The sequence below is a fragment of the Aotus nancymaae genome, unplaced genomic scaffold (genome assembly GCF_030222135.1).
Source record: "Aotus nancymaae isolate 86718 unplaced genomic scaffold, 86718_ANA_hifiasm-v0.15.2.pri h1tg000030l, whole genome shotgun sequence".
Lineage (NCBI taxonomy): Eukaryota > Metazoa > Chordata > Mammalia > Primates > Aotidae > Aotus > Aotus nancymaae.
This window is the reverse complement of record NW_026988443.1, coordinates 1,158,514-1,176,798: the sequence shown is the minus strand read 5'-3', so window position 1 is coordinate 1,176,798 and position 18,285 is coordinate 1,158,514. Positions and strand designations below refer to the sequence as shown.

The window sequence follows — 18,285 nt, the reverse complement described above, 5'->3', positions numbered from 1 at the left end:
TGGCATAAAAACAGACACATAGACCAATGGAACAGAATAGAGAGTTTAGAAATAAACCCACACATATGCAACAAAGAAATCTTTGATCAAGACACCAAGCATACACAATGGAGAAAAGGATGGTCTCTTCAATAAATGGTATTGGGAAAATTGGATATCCACATGCAAAAAAATGGAATTGGATTCTTGTACCATATACAATAATGAACTCAAAATGGATTAAAGACCTGAAACCATAAAAATCCTAGAAAGAAACATAGGGAAAAACCTCCTCGTCATTGGTCTTAACAATGATTTTTTTGGATATATAACCAAAAACTTAGGCAACCAAAGCAAAAATAAGCAAGTGGGACTCTATTAAACTAAAAAGCTCTGTACAACAAAGGAAACAAAGCAGCAGAGTGAAGAGAGAGCCAATGGAATGGGGAAGAATATTTGCAAATCATACATCTTTAAAGTAGTCAGTATCTAAAATATATAAGGAACGCAACTCAATAGCAAAAAAATGGATAACTTGATTAAAAAATGGGCAAAGGATCTGAATAGAGATTTTTCCAAAGAAGACATACAAATGGCCAACTGGTATATGAAAAGATGTTCAACATCATTTATCAGGAAAATGCAAATCAAAACCACTATGAAATACCACCTCAACACCTATCAGAATAACTATGATCAAAAAGACAGAAAATAATGAGTGTTGGCAAGGATGTAGAGAAATGGGAACCCTATGTATTATTGGTGGGAATATAAATTATATAGCCATGATGGAAAGTGGTAGGGAGGGTCCTCAAAAAACTAAAAATAGAACTACCATGTGACCCTGCAATCCCACATCTGATTGTATATTCAAAGGAAAAGAAATCAGTATCTCAAAGAAATACCTGCACTCCCACGGTTAGTGCAGCATTATTCACAAAGATTGAAATACGGAAACAACCTTAGTGTCTATCAATAGATGAATAAAGAAATTGTGTTGTGTGTATGCATGTGTGTGTATATATATATGCATGTTTCTACTCACATATATTCTCTACATAGTAGGATATTATTCAACCATAGAAATGGAGAATATCTTGCTATTTATGACAAAGGGATGAATCTGGAGGACATTATTCTAAGTGAAATAAGCCAAACACAGAAAGGCAAATACTGCATGACTTCATCTATATGTGGAATTGTTTTTTAAGTTGAATTCATCTCTCCTAGGCAACATAGCAAGACCCAATGTCTATTTAAAAATTAGCCAGGTGTGGTGGTGCGTGCCTGTAGTCCTATCCACTCAAGAGGCTAGGGCAGGGCCAGGTGCATTAGCTCACACCTGTAATCCTAGCACTTTGGGAGGCGGAGGTGGGTGGATCATCTGAAGTCAGGAGTTCGAGACCAGCCTGGCCACATGGTGAAACCTTGTCTTCACTAAAAATACAAAAATTAGCCGGGCGTGGTGGCACATGCCTGTAATCCCAGCTACTGGGGAGGCTGAGGCAGGAGAATCACTTGAACCCAGGAGGTGGAGGTTGCAGTAAGCCGAGATCACGCCACTGCACTCCAGCTTGAGCCACAAAGCGAGACTCCATCTCAAAAAAAAAAAAAAAAAAAGAGGTTAGGGCAGGAGGACGGCTTCAGCCCAGGAGTTGGAGGCTGCAGTGAATTATGATTGCGCTTTTGTGTCCCAGCCTGGGCAACAGAGGGAGACCCAGTCACTAAAAAATGGTTGAACTCACATAAGCAAAGAGTATAACAGTAGTTGCCAAAGAATACAAACTTTCAGTTATAAGATAAAAAAAATCTAGGCATCAAAACGATTTAGGGAAGATAAGTAAAAGTAGCCTTTAGCCTTTACTTATTTACTAGCACTACTTACTGTGTGCCATACACTGTGCCAAGAACCTTATACTTACTTGGATTATGGCATTTAATCCTTGGAACAAGTCTATGACTGTCACTGTCCTTTTTTTTTTTTTGGAATCAAGGTCTTTGTCACCCAAGCTGGGATACAGTGATATGATTACGGCTCACAGCAGCTTTGAACTCTTAGGTTCAAGTGATCCTCAGCCTCCTGAGTAGCTCGGGCTACAAGCATATGCCACCACACTGGCTAATTTTTTGTAGAGATTGGGTCTTACTGTGTTGCCCAGGCTGGTCTCAAATTCTTGGGCTCAAGCAATCTTCCTGCCTCCTCGGCCTCTCAAAGTGTTGGGATTATAGGCATGAGCCACCATGCCCAGCCTGTCACCATCTTTAGAAATGAAAGGAACTAATTGCTTTAACCAAAAGAAATTTGTCAAACATGATAAAATATTTAACCTCACTTGTAATTACAGCAGCGAAGCTTTTTTTTTTTTGAGACAGAGTCTTGCTCTTGTCACCCAGGCTGGAGTGCAGAGGCATGACCTTGGCTCACTGCAACCTCCACCTCCCAGGTTCAAGCGATTCTCCTGCCTCGGCCTCCTGAATAGCTGGGATTACAGGTGCCCACCACCACACCCAGCTAATTTTTATATTTTTAATAGAGACGGGGTTTTGCCATGTTGACCAGGCTGGTCTCGAACTCCTGACCTCAGGTGATCCACCTGCCTCAGCCTCCCAGAGTGCTGAGATTACAGGCATGAGCCACTGTGCCCAGCCAGCAGTGAAACTTTTAAGAAATCAAATTAGCAAAGAGAAAAGAAAAATAAGGTTCAGCAATGGCGATGGTGTGATGAAAATTCATTCTAATCTAATGTTGGCAGTGTGAATTACTACAGTCTTCCTAGGAAGTTGGTAGTATGTAACTAGGGTGTTAAAATATTCAATAATTTCACTTCCAAGTGCAATTTCAAGAATTTATACTAAGGGAATAATTAGGGTCTCAAGAAAGTTTGGTGTATGTAGAACATTCATTATAATATCACAGATTATTTCTAAAAGGGAATAGTTAAATAAATTTTGCCATAGCCAGTTTCTGTAATATTTTCTAGTCATTAAAATGATTTCAAATTAGTATCAGGAAAATTGTTAGGACAAAATAAGTGAAAGAAAAATCAGATACAAATTACTTGAAGTATAAATCCGATTTTTGTTTAACTCTCAAGAAAATAAGGGCTGGGGGCATTGGCTCATACCTATAATCCTAGCACTTTGGGAGGTTGAGGCGGGTGGATCACTTGAGGTCAGGAGTGCAAGACCGGCCTGGCCAATATGGTGAAATCCCATCTCTTCTAAAAATAACAAAAATTTGCCCAGTGTGGTAGCGCACTTGTAATCCCAGCTACTCAGGAGGCTGAGGCAGAAGAGTGACTTGAACCCAGGAAGCAGAGGTTTCAGAGAGCTGAGATCTTGCCACTGCATTCCAGCCTGGGCAACAAAGCAAGACTCTTTCTCAGAAAAAGAAAAAAGACTACATACAAAAATTCCAGTTACATTATATTTACATAGAAAAAAAGAAAGGAAGACATTTAGCATCAGATTCTTACTGATGATTATCCCTGGGTGATAGATTTAGGGATGATGTGTGGATGATTTTGTGTATTTTTCCAATTTTTACCAATTTGGGGATGTTACTTTACTAATCAGAAAAAACAAATAGCCAGGTTTGATGGCTCATGCTTGTAATCCCAACACTTTGGGAGGCTGAAGTTGGAGGTTTGCATGGTGCCAGTAGTTCAAGATCAGTCTGGAAAACAGAATGAGACCCTGTCTCTACAAAAAAAGTAAAAATTAGCTAGCTGTGGTAATGCGAGCCTGTAGTCCTAGCTATTCGGGAGTCTGTGGTGGGAACATCACTTGAACCCAGGAGTTCAAGGCTGCAGTGAGCTGTGATCATGCCACTGCACTCCAGCCTGGGTAACAGAACAAGAGCCTGTCTTAAAAAAAAAAAAAAAAAAAGGTAGTAACAAGTTGGAGTCGGTGGCCCACGCCTGTGATCCCAGCACTTTGGGAGGCTGAGGCGGGCAAATCACTTGAGGTCAGGAGTTACTAGCCTGGCCAACATGGTGAAACCCCGCCCCTACTAAAAATAAAAAAATTCTGGCCATAGTGGCGGGTGCCTGTAATCCCAGCTACTCGGGAGGCTGAGGCAGGAGAATCACTTGAACCCAGGAAGCGGAGGTTGCAGTGAGCCAAGATTGCGCCACTGCACTCTAGCCTGGGCAACAAGAGCAAAATTCTATCTCAAAAAAAGAAGAAAAAAGAAAAAACAAATATCAAATATATTAATATTGCAAGGCAATTTAACCTCAAATGATGTTTTAAGAAGACATCCTGCTTGATTTACTTGTGTGCCCTATAACTGAAACAGAGAAGGAAAATGACAGGAAAACTGTGCGCTCAACTTATCACCTTTACTATTTTGTTCTACTACAAGTTTAAATAAAATGAGTATTCTGAAACAAGTTAATTTTGAACTTACGGTAACTTAAAATGTTTTTTCTTGTTTTAGGATGACAAATGGGAAAAGAAATGCCAGAAGATTTTTTCATTTGCCCACCAGACTATCAGTGCTTTGATCAAAGCAGAGCTGGCAGAATTGCCCTTAAGACTTTTTCTTCAAGGAGCACTAGCTGCTGGGGAAATTGGTTTTGAAAATCACGAAACAGTCGCATATGAATTCATGTCCCAGGTGATGATCTGTTCTTTCTGAATTGTCACATCAGCTCTGCTGAGCTCAGTTGCTTGTTTTCAGGCATGGCAGTAATGCACATGAATTTACTGTTTTTTCCCTGGATATGTAACTGCCACCTTCCCACCATCTTGTAACCTCTTTAATATTATCGTCAAAGTTGACTAGTGTTGATCATTTGCTGGGTGCTGATGAAATCTAAGATTTCCAACTGAGTTATGGTAAAAGTCTTTCACGGAACATGGTTCCTTTGTCAGTTCAGTTTGGGAACCCTGGGTTAAACAGAGTTGAAAGAAGTTTCTTTATTGCAACTTTTTAGCATTTTTACCATCTTAGTTGTGTCCTGTGGTCTCAAGAGAGGGTACAGCATGCTCTGATATGAAGGCTGCAGAAGTCTCACAGGATGGAGGTTTGGTGAGAAGTACGTTGGAAAATGCTCAACTAGAGAATGGTTGGTCCTTGAAAGTCCTTTCTGCTTTGTGTTCACTAGGCATTTTCTCTGTATGAAGATGAAATCAGTGATTCCAAAGCACAGCTGGCTGCCATCACCTTGATCATTGGCACTTTTGAAAGGATGAAATGCTTCAGTGAAGAGAATCATGAACCCCTGAGGACTCAGTGTGCCCTTGCTGCATCCAAACTTCTGAAGAAACCTGATCAGGGCCGAGCTGTGAGCACCTGTGCACATCTCTTCTGGTCTGGGAGAAACACGGACAAAAACGGAGAGGAGGTAAGGTGATTCCTAACTGCATTATAGCAGACAGGACAGGATCAATAACAGGGATCAGTTGCCATGGGCTTGTGCTCTAGAGGTGAAACATTTGGGGTGCTTGGAAGTGTGATGAACAAAATTGCTTTGGTTTTGTAAAAAAAGAGTCTCATCCTGTAGTGAAGCCTTTGCTTTGAGGATATTGTAACATTGCAAGTCCAAACCACTACCTGTTTTTTAAAAAAATACAGCTGTATACTTCAGAACAGAAGAAGGAGGAGAATGAAAAGGACTTAAATTTGTTGTATCCCTTTAAAACACGAAAGAGTACGGTAGTGTTGTGTTTCTTTGTATGAAAATGGGCTGTTTCATTAATCTCTTCACTGTCTTCTTACCCTTTTATTTTAGCTTCATGGAGGCAAGAGGGTAATGGAGTGCCTAAAGAAAGCTCTAAAAATAGCAAATCAGTGCATGGACCCCTCTCTACAAGTGCAGCTTTTTATAGAAATTCTGAACAGATATATCTATTTTTATGAAAAGGAAAATGATGCGGTAAGTACATTAGTAAAGTGTTGTTAATAAACTAATATTTTCCCTTCCTACTCTTAGTAGATTTGTTATGTAGAAAAGTTTATCATTCTGATACTTTAATTACTGTTCATTTGAAAAATATAAAATAGGCTGGGCAGCGGTGGTTCATGCCTGTAATCTCAGTGCTTTGGGAGGCTGAGGTGGGTGTATCACGAGGTCAAGACCAGCCTGACCAACATGGTGAAACCCCGTATCTACTAAAAGTACAAAAAATTAGCTGGATATAGTGGCGCATGCCTCTAATCCCAGCTACTAAGGAGGCTGAGGCAGGAGAATCGCTTGAACCCAAGAGGCAGAGGTTGCAGTGAGCAGAGATTGTGTCATTGCACTCCAGCCTGGGCGACAGAGCGAGACTTAATCTCAAAAAAAAATTTTTTTAAAGAAAAATATAAAATAATTTACAGATACCAAATAGTAGGCTAATTTGTCATAATGTTCTAGTTTAAGATCATTCCTAAGCTGGTCGCAGTGGCTCACTTGTAATCCCAGCACTTAGAAGGCCAAGGCAGGTGGATCACCTGAGGTCAGGAGTTTGAGACCAGCTTGGCCAACATGGTGAAACTCCCTCTCTACTAAAAATAGAAAAATTAGCCAGGTGTAGTGGCTATAATCCCAGCTACTTGGGAGGGTAACCAGGAAAATCGCTTGAACCCAGGAGGCGGAGGTTGCAGTGAGCTGAGATTGCACCATTGCACTCCAGCCTGGGCAGCAAAAGTGAAACTTCGTCTCAAAAAAAAAAAAAAAGGTAATTCCTAAATGTAGTATCCTTTTAGCAATGTAGCTTTGGTTAAGATTGGTAAGTTAAATAAAATTTTGCTTTTTTTTTTTTTTTTTTTAAATTGATGGAGTTTTGCTCTGTCACCCAGGCAGGAGTGCAGTGGTGCAATCTCAGCTTATTGCAACCTCTCCCTCCTGGGTTCTCATGCCTCAGCCTTCTGAGTAGCTGGAATTACAGGTGCCTGCCACCACGCCCAGCTAATTTTTGTATTTTTAGCAGAGGTGGGGTTTCACCATGTTGGCTGGCTGGTCTTGAACTCCTGATCTCAAGTGATCTTCCCAAAGTGCTGGGATTACGGGCGTGAGCCACTGTGCTGGGCCAATTTTGCTGTGTTTAAGAGTTGGTTTTTTTTTTGGATAGTCAGTAGTTGTTCAAACTAGAAACTGTGCTCCCATCTTGCTTTTTTCATAATTACTCAAGTAATTGATGAGAGTAACAGAAACTCTTCAAAACAGTTTTATTAAATTGTCTCATTTTTTGTGGTATGTGCTTGATCATGAATTTGTATATACTCTTTTGTAGGTAACAATTCAGGTTTTAAACCAGCTTATCCAAAAGATTCGAGAAGACCTCCCAAATCTTGAGTCCAGTGAAGAAACAGAGCAGATTAACAAACATTTTCATAACACACTGGAGCATTTGCGTTTGCGACGGGAATCACCAGAATCTGAGGGGCCGATTTATGAAGGTCTCATCCTTTAAAAAGGAAACAACTCACCATACTTCTTTCCATGTACATCCAGTGAGGGTTTTATTACGCTAGGTTTCCCTTCCATAGATTGTGCCTTTCAGAAATGCTGAGGTAGGTTTCCTGTTTCTTACCTGTGATGTGTTTTACCCAGCACCTCCGGACACTCACCTTCAGGACCTTAATAAAGTTATTCACTTGGTAAGTGTTCAAGTCTGTCTGATCACCCCAAGTAGCATGACTGATTTAAAATTCCTGTGATCTGTAAAAAAAAAAAACAAAACAAAAAAACCCACAAGCACTGATCTTGGCTACTAATGAAGCTCTTCTTCCTTTTTTTGTTTTGTTTCATTGTTGATTGTGTATTTTCTTCATTACTGGGGACTACTAACCTAAAAGTGTCTGTCTCTTTTCTTCTCTAGTCCAATTTCAGATTAATTTAGAAGAAAGGAATACTGTATGTGAACTTCATCTTGGGCTTCTCCCTAAATTGCAAGATATGACCATGTGTAAAATTTTCCCTAAAACTAGACTATATTAATGCATGTTTGAGAATTTTAAAGCATCATGGTCAAAACCAGAAGCTATATTTTGCATATTTGGATTCAGCCATCCATTAAGAACTTATGTTGTCCTCTGGACATATTTATCAAAATAATTTGGTTTTAAATAGTATAAAAGAAAATTTGTGATCTATATAATTTATGTATCTCCATTGTAAATTTAGCAGGAAATGCATCACAATTATGATTTTTTTTCACCAGTGAAACAATAAAGTTGCTATTAACAATTTTGGAGCTTTTTTTCCCCTTTCATACTATCTTTATTGATAAAAAGAACTAGTAGAATGCCTATGGAGTTTAATAGACATTCTCATATTTTCACAGAGCTTGCTTAACTCCAGTTTTAGGCACTTTTTGAACAAGGCGGCATCTACTCTTTCAGTCATTTATACCCCTTTTCTTTCCTCAGCTTTACCCAGCTTTTACCAAGGCCTGATGAATTCACGTAATGCCCCGCAAAGGTTCACCACCTGTACTAGTAACCTACTATGTAGTAAGTTATCCCAAAATTTAGTGTGTTAAAACAGCAAACATTTATCTCACAGGTCTCTGGATCAGGAATCTGGGAGCAGCTTAGCTGGTGGTTCTGGCAAAGGGAGTGGTATAAGGTTGCAAGCAAGATACTGGCTGAGGCTGCAGTCATCTGAAGCTTCAACTGGGGCTGACTTCTTTGCTCACTGACCTGGCTGTTAGGCAGAGGCCCCAGTTCCTCTCCTTCCACAGAGTGTCCTCACAGTATGGTGGCTGCCTTTTCCCTGAGTGTGAAAGCAAGAAGGAAACCCACATTGCCTTTCGGTGGCCTCACCATGGACGTGACACACTCATTTTTTGCCTTATTCTGTTAGTGAGGAATCACTAAGTCTAGCCTATATTCAAGGGTGAGGAGAATTAAGCTCCACCTCTTGAAGGGAGAATTTATAAATTCACATTTTCAAATGACTATATCACTTAATCCCTCACCATCTGTCCTCCCATTGCTAGCACTTGATGACTAGCCCTTGCTAGGCTTTACATGAACAAATGTTTCCCGGAGTTAGAAAATCAGTACCACTAAAATGTATCAAATGTTAAGTCTTTCTGAGGTATGTCATAGTTCAGCAAACCCTTTTTGTTCTTTACAGGTGTTAGTTTACCCCATATAAACCTGATTATGGCTTGACATGTCCTGATTATTTACATGTTTTGTGAAATACAACGAATAGTAGAAAAGACATGAGAATACTTGAATTTGAGTTCAACTGGAGAGGTTGGTTTGCAGGCAAAATAATGTCAGTACAGTGTGTAAATTAGCTCTTATTTTCTGGGTTGAGGTAAAGAGACCTGATTTTAAAAATAATAAACCAACAAAAAAAGTAAATAAAAATGAAGCCACAGCGCTGTTGATAACCTTAACTTACGGATTTTTTTGTTGTTGCACAAAAACTGAGTACTAGTTATAGTTAGGCACTGAATCTAAAGGTCAAGAAGGTAGTAGTTCCTAGCTTCAAGAATTTTAGTCTGCTGTGAATGGTTATCTGTAGTTACAGAAGATGGTAAGGGTATACCCAGGAGAGCAGTGAAGAAGGGCTTTGCGGGGTTGGAGATGGGGCAGTTCTGCAGAGTGTTGAATGAATTCTCACGGAACGTCAAGTCCACTAGCCTATTTAGCCTTCTGAGGCCAGTGCTTGGCCTCCAGTCCCAGGCTACTCAAAGACAGACCCATGGGCTGAAGCCAGTTAGTCTTACCTGTCTGTAATGAAATAGTTAAAAACTGACTTGGCATTTAAAACCTTTTATAGCAATTTGGTAGAGTAATTTTATGTCTATTGGATGTAATAAAAATTTGGCTTTGTGTTTTGTGTGTCTGCTACTCCCTGCTCTCCTTTTTTAGTAGTTTTTATATCTTACAAAAAAATTACCTGTCCTTGTTGGGGGCGGGAATCCTTCACAGGTGGATGGAAATGCTGAACCAGGGCAGGCTTGGTGCTGAATGGCATTAAATTCCAAGACTAGGTTTCCTGTCTCCACAGAGGAAACCAGTGATTCTTAAAGTCCAGATGATTCCTTGTTTGCCTAGAAATTAATGTGTCTGACTCATCCTCAAGCCTGAGATTGGTGGTCATGAGGTTAATGAACTGCCCTGGCTGATGTATGCACCTGAGAGGTGTTTAGTTGACCAGGCATCAGAGCACCTAGAAGGAGAATAGTAAGCACTTGCAGTATGTAGTTCATGTGTAACTCTCAGAGCCATTGAGAAATGTGACAGACCTCAAGGAATAAATACACTACCACAGGCACTGAGGGGATTTAAACACAAGTCTGGATTCCAGAGGGGTCTTCTGTTAACATTTGCTCTCTCAGACTCCAAGGTAGTAAGCTCAAGCAGAAAGGATTTCTCATCGGAATCGTCTTTGACAATGGGAATTTCAGACTGCATATTGTAAATGAAAGGTAGAGCAATCTGTGCAGAAGACCTTCCTGTTTGCTGGGGTTGGTCCCATGGGGATGCTGTGGGCATGGACAGTAGACGCTGATTAGGTGCCAGTATCCACATTCGCCGCACACTTAAATTCTCGAGAGTAGTGACCTGCCCTAGGTTTGATTAAAGACGTTTCCAGGCTTGTAATGCAAAACAATTCATTGGGAAGGGGGCTGGGATAGGTCTCGTATTGCTGATTACTCCACTAGGGCACCCTTCATTGTCCAACAAAACAGTCCATGCTTCTAAAATCTCTGGAGATAGACTGTGTATTTTATTTTATTTTTTTGAGATAGAGTCTTGCTGTGTCACCCAGGCTGGAGTGCAGTGGCGTGATCTTGGCTCATTGCAACCTCCGCCTCCCTGGCTCAAGTGATTCTCCTGCCTCAGCCTCCTGAGTAGCTGGGATTAAAGGGGTGCACCACCATGCCTGGCTAATTTTTGTATTTTTAGTAGAGACTGGGTTTCACCGTATTGGCTGGGCTGGTCTCAAACTCCTGACCTTGTGATCTGCCTGCCTCGGCCTTCCAAAGTACTGGGATTATAGGCATGAGCCACGGCGCCCAGCCAGATTGTATATTTTATCACTCATTGCAGTGTTTAGCCTTGTGTCAGTAGTGTCTTCAAATAAGTAAAATCTTAGGCTGTGACTTAAATCCATTTTCACATAGCACAGAGCAAAACAGAAACACAAGGAAACCTTTGGAGGCTTCATAACTGTTGGGAATGGGCTATTCTCAATTGTGTTTCAGAGTCAAGATATAAATTACTTCCCAAGGTTAGTTAGACCTATGGGTAAACTCCATGCTGTTGACCACTCTGAGTACAGAGTCCTAGAGGGCAATTCCATATACCACATTTTACAGGAGCTTGTAGGAACCAGTTTCTTATACGGGTTCCATGTTTCCTTGTGGCAAAGACTAAAGTGAAGTGGGTGGCAAGGCTTAGGGGATGTGTTTGTGACTTTTTCCTCCATGAGCCATAGGCCGTGACAGCTGAAATGAGTGACTGAGGCTAGGGGCTCAATCGAGGGTTATTCAGCCAGCTTTGGGGCACGTCTGGGAAAACGGTGAGCCACAGGTATCTGTGGCTGTTTTTCCGAAGATGTTTTCAGTAGGTTTTGTTATACATTTCCTTAAAGGGAGGACGGAGAAGGCATGCAGGAAGAGGAGCAGGTGGACAACAAGGCAAATGGTTACATTACAGTGAGACTGTAGTGTCCAGAATTCTGTATTTTACATAGATAAGGTGAGTGAAGGAAAAAGAGAAGGAAAGAATCAATGACGCAGGTGTCTCTGGGTAGGTGGAAGAATGACTGATCTTGTCTTTGTTTTGCACCTGGGAAGATACACTCGGACATTTTCAATCAGTGTGCAATCCAGTGGACTTTAGTTTTAGGAGCTAGATGTGGATTGCAGACCTGAAGTTAGAATTGACACATCCTTGTTTGTGGGAGGCCAGCAAAGCATTTGAAACCACCTTTGTAAAAATTCTGAGGCAATTATGACAGTGAAAGACATCAGACCTAACTGACTCCATCTGGCTTCTAACCTATAAGTTGTCTTTGTTCATTCCTGGGCATGGGCCAAACTAACTTTGGGAAGGAATTCAGTTCATGGTTTGACTTTGAAACAAAATGGTAACAGACCTTTCCCGAAAAGACCCCCTTTTTGCCTGGGGACATGTCTGCTTTTGCAGGACTAACAAATAGCTACAAGATTAGAAATTACAGTTTAGGGGTCATGCAGCCTCTGACTCCAAGAGTCTGAACTTCCCCAAATTGCTCTTGGGGATAACATCACTACTGTAAAACCTAGTATCAGTGCTTGAGATGCAGACACTGCCCTCGATAGATCAGCTGACACCACCCTGACCCATAATGTGGCTCAACAAGTTCTGCCATCCCACCCAGGAACAGAAGACAGCAAGAAAATCTCACTTGGACCCCCTGTGATTCCATTTCCAACCTGACCAATCACACTCCCCACTTCCTAAGCCCCTACCTACCAAATTCTCTTTAAAAATTCTGATCCCTAAATGCTTGGGGAGACTGATTTGAGTAATAATAAAACTCCAATCTCCCACGCAGCCAGCTATGTATGAATTACTTTTTCTCCACTGCAACTCCCCTGTCTTGATAAACTGGCTCTGTCTATACAGTGGGCAAGGTGAACCCATTGGGTGGTTACAAATTTACTTAAGAATGATCTGGGGGGGCACCTGGAAATGCCTGAGGCCTTCGACCTTTCCCTGGGGATCTGGCTGATGCATGATGCTGGTAATAGCTGTTCATTTGGAAGAGGGTGTTGCACGCCCCAGCCTGAGGCTTAACTTTCCCTTTGGCATAGGGAGTTTGGGGGTCCTGAAATTTTTAAGTTTTTCTTTTATGAGGGTTTAGGTGATCTGGTACTGAGGCAGGAAGATAGGGTATGGAGGCAGGGAACAAATGGCCAATTCGCACTTCAGCTATGACAGGAAATATCCTCTCTATAGGCCATCCTCTGTAAATGACTTTATAACTTTACTTCATCCTCTTCATTTTACATAGGGCGTACCCCAAGTAGAGTGTCACAAAAACTCTGTAACAGGACCTTTGAGCCCCTATGCTCAAGCCCGCTCCCACACTGTGGAGTGTATTTTCATTTTCAATAAATCCCTTCATTCCTTCCTTGCTTTGTGCATTTTGTCTAATTCTTTGTTCAAGATGCCAAGAACCTGGACACCCTCCACCATTAACAGTACAAGAGTAGTTTCTGTCACATGTACATATGGGGGTGGATGGATCTTGGCCTTTCCAGGACACAGCAGTTTGATGAACGCTTTTCTGAAACTCATGTGGCAGAATGGGTACAGAAGAAGGATTGATAGCCAAATTCAGCCAGTGGAGCCAGAAGCATGTCTCAGAGAGAGAGTGCTGGATGTGTGACCCATGGCCGGCAGCTCATATGATCACGAGCAGTGCAGGGAGCCCAGCACGGGACAAATGCACACACCATGATACCCAGTGACATGGCCACTCTCTTGTCCCGGGAGACACTGTGCTGGGAAGGCCCAGCTGCCTGTGGCCATTGCAGGTGCTCTCGCTACCCTGTAGCAGTTCTGCTACATGGGATTCTGAGGTCCACCTGCAGAGGTGAGAAATCTTGAGTCCCAGGACATCCAAGGAAAGCCCCTGGTGCCTGGGAGAGGGGCTCTGGTCTCTTCTCCTTCTGCTCCTCCTCTCTCCTGGTTTAAGAAAAAATGTGAGCTGTATTTCATTTTTCTCTGAAGTTCATCTCTGCACAGTCTTGGCCAGGAGCAATGTTGTCATTCCTCAGGGAGGTGCGCTTCTGAATGTCACATGGGTGCTCAGGTTGAAGTAAGTGACACTGATGAGAGGGTGAAGGATTCAGTGCTGGAGACTGTCATCAGGAAGCACCAGTTGTACCATTCTTCCCTACAGGGCAGAATGCTGCTTTTGGCTATGTAGTCCCAGCTGATGATGGTAGGCCCATAGAGGAGGCGTACTGTCACCCATGCCAGTGCCATCTTGAAGATGGCACTCCTGGTCATGTTCTCTGTCAGGTCGGACCTGCAGACCCTGACCCAGCAATGGATGAACAAATGCACTCAGACACAGATATCCAGTGAAAGAGCAGGCTAGGGGACCAGGCCGCTTATGAACACAGGGTGCTGTAAAGGGGAGCACTACACACTGGGGTCTGATGGGGGAAATAGGGGAGGGGCAGCGGGGGGTGGGGAGTTGGGGAGAGATAGCATGGGGAGAAATGCCACATATAGGTGAAGGGGAGGAAGGCAGCAAATCACACTGCCACGTATGCACCTATGCAACAATCTTGCATGTTCTTCACATGTACCCCAAAACCTAAAATGCAATTAAAAAAAAAAAAAGAGTCAGCAGCCGTGGCCCCCACCAACCGGCCCCGTGGGCTTTTACTGAGTACAGATATAATGACAAGGTCCTAAAGCAAACACCATTTGTGGGTAATTAACTTTGCCGACCCCTTGAGTAGAGAGCAGTCATGTGCCCATGGATGTTCAAAGGTCTGTCTTAGGACAATATGACTAAACAAGCTCTTTAGATAAACTCCCTACATTCCTTTGTATCTGCTCTACGGCAATTTGCTCAAGGAAAGGGGACTAGGCTGCCTTCAGCCATAACCTCTTTTCTAAGCCTTTTGCAAAAACCTCCCAGCCTTCCAAGAAGGTCTGTGTTCTTTTCCTATAATGTCTCCCACCACCCTGACTGAACTCCTACAGCCCTCTACACCCTGTAAGTTCCCTGGAGGGAAGCAGCAGGGGCAGGCAAGAGGGGAGGTTGAGGTCACTTTACCCCCTCAGGCTGGCACAGCAAGATGCCAACCATGAGGCCAAATAGTAGGTGTTAATATGGCAGCATTTGTGGGTGGGTGTGCTATTTCCATATTAGCCAACTCTTCCTCAGCTGAACTTATTGCCTAAGTCCTCCAGGTAGCCTCTTTGCAAGAGATAAAGAGCTTTTCTTCCTGGGAGGTGGTGTGGCTCAAGGTCAGCGCCCTTTGGACATTAGTGGTATTCCTTCTTGAAGGAAAGCATCCATCCATCTTCAGCACCCTCCATAACATTTACACGTTCATCCATCCAGCAGCCGCATGTGCACTGTGTTACATTTCACTTTCTCTCCCAGTGTTTAAGAACATCTGGTAACTATATTCTGATTCAATATTTTTACTCTAGACTAGTGGTCCCCAACCTTTTTGACACCAGGGACTGGTTTCATGGAAGAAACCACACACAGGGTGTGTGTGTGGTGGGGGGAGGTTTCAAGTGCATTCCATTTATTGTGCACTTCATTTCTATTATCATTACACTGCAATATATAATGAAATAATTACACAACTCGCCATAACGTAGAATCAGTGGGTGCCCTGAGTTTGTTTTCCTGCAACTAGACAGGCCCATCTGGGAGTGATGGGAGCATGTGACAGGTCATCAGGCATTAGATTATTATAAGGAGTGCAACCTAGATCCCTCACATGTGCAGTTCACAATAGGGTTCCCGCTTCTATGAAAATCAAATGCCACTGGAGATCTGACAGGAGGCTGAGCTCTGGGGGTAATGCAAGTGATGGGGAGCAGGCAAGAGTCACTGCAACCAGCTTCAGTTTCTTCATGTGTAAAATGGGACACTGTTTTGACTAGACTATCATGTTGTCATAAATCTTAGAACAGTGTCTATCTCAAAACAAGCCCTCAAACATTAGTTGCCACTGTTTCTGGGTATAAAAATATCTGTAAATGCAGAAGCATGAAATAAAATTCTTGACATTTTTTTCCTCCTGTATCTTTTGTTTGTAGAAAAAGTTCTGAGAGAGTTAGAGGTAACTGGGGGAAATGAAAGGCCCTCTGAAGATTTGGGGGATGGAAGTTTCCCCCCAACTAGTCTGCCATGCTGCAAACCCTTTCCAAGTGGATGTCTGGATCAGAACATCCACCTGTCTACATGTGTCACTGCTGAGCACTTAATTCTAGTCTCTAGGCAATTTCACTGTGTGTGCCCACAATGTACACAAAACCTTGAAATCAAAGCAAAGGAAACCTAATCATCAAGGCAGGATCTCAGGAGACAGGACTCAAGCGATGGGTTCTCTGAGCCGCTGGAAAGAGAAAGTGCTGCTTTAGACAATGTTTGTACTTAAGAAACTATTCTTTTCAAATTCAACAGGAATGTAAGAAACAGTAACAGGAGTGGGAGACAAGGAAGAGGTAGGCAGGAGCAGTGATGGAAGGCAGTGGTTTTCATTCTCATCTGTACCTTAGAATTGCTGGAAGCCATTTTTTTTTTAAAGAGATAGAGTCTTACTCTATTGTCCAGGCCGAAGTTTGTGGTACAATCATAGCTCATTGCAGCCTTGAACTCCTGGGTTCAAGTGATCCTCCTGCTTCAGCCTCCCAAGTAGCTGGGACTGCAGGTACACAGCACCACATCTGGCTAATTTTTTAATTTTTATTTTTATAGAGACAAGGGTCTTGCTTTCTTGCCCAGGCTGGCCTCAAACTCCTGGATTCAAGCCATCCTCCCACCTCTGCCTCCCAAAGTGCTGGGATTATGGGCATGGGCCACCCTACCCAGCCTAAAAGCATTTTTAAAAAATGTGAATACCTGGGCCCTACTCCAAGCCAATTAAGTCCAAAGTGGGTGGAGAACTGCAGCTGTAAGCGAAGCAAATTTTGCGGGTGCCACAGAGTACATTTAGCCTCTGAGACGGGTGGAAGGGAATGGGCTTTCTCAGACCATGATGAGGTCTTGTGAGTGATGAGATGCACAAAGCTTGTTCTTATTTTTTAATTTTTCTATAGTGAACATGGATTACTTATACAAAAGATACATGGGATATTTATTTATGTGTTTATTTATTTGAGGCAGGGTCTCCCTCTGTCATCCATGCTAGAGTGCTGTGGTGCGATCTCGGCTCACTGCAGCCTCAACCTCCTGGGCTCAAGCGATCCTCCCACATCAGCCTCCTGGGTAGCTGGGACCACAGGCATGCAATATCATGCCCAGCTAATTTTATTTTTTTGTAGAGACAGGTTCTGGCTATGTTGTCCAGGCGGTCTTGAACTACTGGGCTCAAGCGATCCTCCTGCCTCAGCTTCCCAAAGTGCACAGGCACGAGCCACCGCACCCAGCCCTAAAGATACTTCCATAATATATTATGTTCTAGAAAACATATCTATTGGTGGTGGTGGTGGTGTGTGTGTAACATGTGCATGCGTGTGCAGATGCATCACCCAGGAAGGGGTAACCTTTGGTGTGGTAACAAATAATTCCAAAATTTCAGTGGCTCTGCAAACATTTATTTGTCACTCCAACACATGGTTGACAAGTGTCTACAGCAGGGATCTGTTCTTTGGAGCCACTAAGAGACTCAGCACGAGAGGCTGAGAAAGGAAGAAGAAAAAAAGAGTGGATTGTCCGTTCAAGCTTCCACCCAGAAGTGATTCGTATCGCTTCTCACATACCCATGGCCAGAACAAGTCATGTGGAATTGTTACCCAGAGCAGCAAGGGAGTCCTCCAGTCTTTGCTCTTCTTGAAGGAAAGAATTCAGACCAGAGACGCACAAAAAGAAAGCTGCCCATGCCTGGCTACCTGCTTCCTCTAACAAAATCGCCTAGCTCTAAGGAATGGGAAATTTTGCGCCTGGGGGAACTGGAAATATTTGGTAGACAGCGCTAGTGATCACTCCCGTAGGCTCCGCATGTCATTTGCCACTTTTTATTATTCAGCAATGCTTTGGGATGTATCCAAGTTGATACACATGGATGGAGTTCATTATGATAAAGTCACTAAGCTGGACGCAAGAGAGGACTGTGTTGGAATGCTGTATAATTCCAACAACATCCCTCAGACATTTTTTCAGAGACTGTCTTGCTACGTTACCCAGGCTGGCCTTGAACTCCTGGGCTCAAGCTTTCCTCCAGTCTCCTGAGTAGCTGAGACTACAGGCATGCACAGTCGTGCCCTGACCCTGAGGCTGTTTATCACTTGTTAAGCTCTCCTTACAATTCTTCTTGGCCTCCAGTCCAGCAACTGAGCAACTAATCAGCCCATGAAGAATGAGTTATTCAGTTGGTGCCTAAGGAGTGCCCTGTGCTAGAAGATATCATGGCCGGGGGAGGAGCAGCCCTGGAGAGCAGGAGCTAAGAGTCTGGTTTGGACGTGTTGGGTTTCAGATGCCTGATGCGCTTCCACACAGAGATCTGACATGAGCTGCTACAGAGTGGCTGGGACAGATGTCAGGACAGGAGGTAACTTGGGAGTCATCAGGCATGGAGGAACACACTGTCACGTGCTGTGAGTTGCCTGGGAGTCTGTTAAAATGCAGATGCTGATTCAGTAGAACCAGGCAGTACCTG

The 18,285-nt window shown here is 42.9% G+C and overlaps 1 protein-coding gene across 1 annotated transcript in view; it reads left to right on the top strand.

The window, feature by feature from the left end:
* The window catches only part of VPS35 (VPS35 retromer complex component), a 30,792-nt gene extending 22,634 nt beyond the window's left edge, over window positions 1–8,158 (top strand). Inside the window, exons 14-17 of the mRNA XM_012443167.3 lie at window positions 4,421–4,600; window positions 5,091–5,330; window positions 5,718–5,861; window positions 7,201–8,158. Coding sequence (XP_012298590.1) covers window positions 4,421–4,600; window positions 5,091–5,330; window positions 5,718–5,861; window positions 7,201–7,380 — 744 coding nt within the window. The 3' untranslated portion in view covers window positions 7,381–8,158. The remainder of the gene's footprint in view (window positions 1–4,420; window positions 4,601–5,090; window positions 5,331–5,717; window positions 5,862–7,200) is intronic.
* Window positions 8,159–18,285: the final 10,127 nt, after the last annotated feature.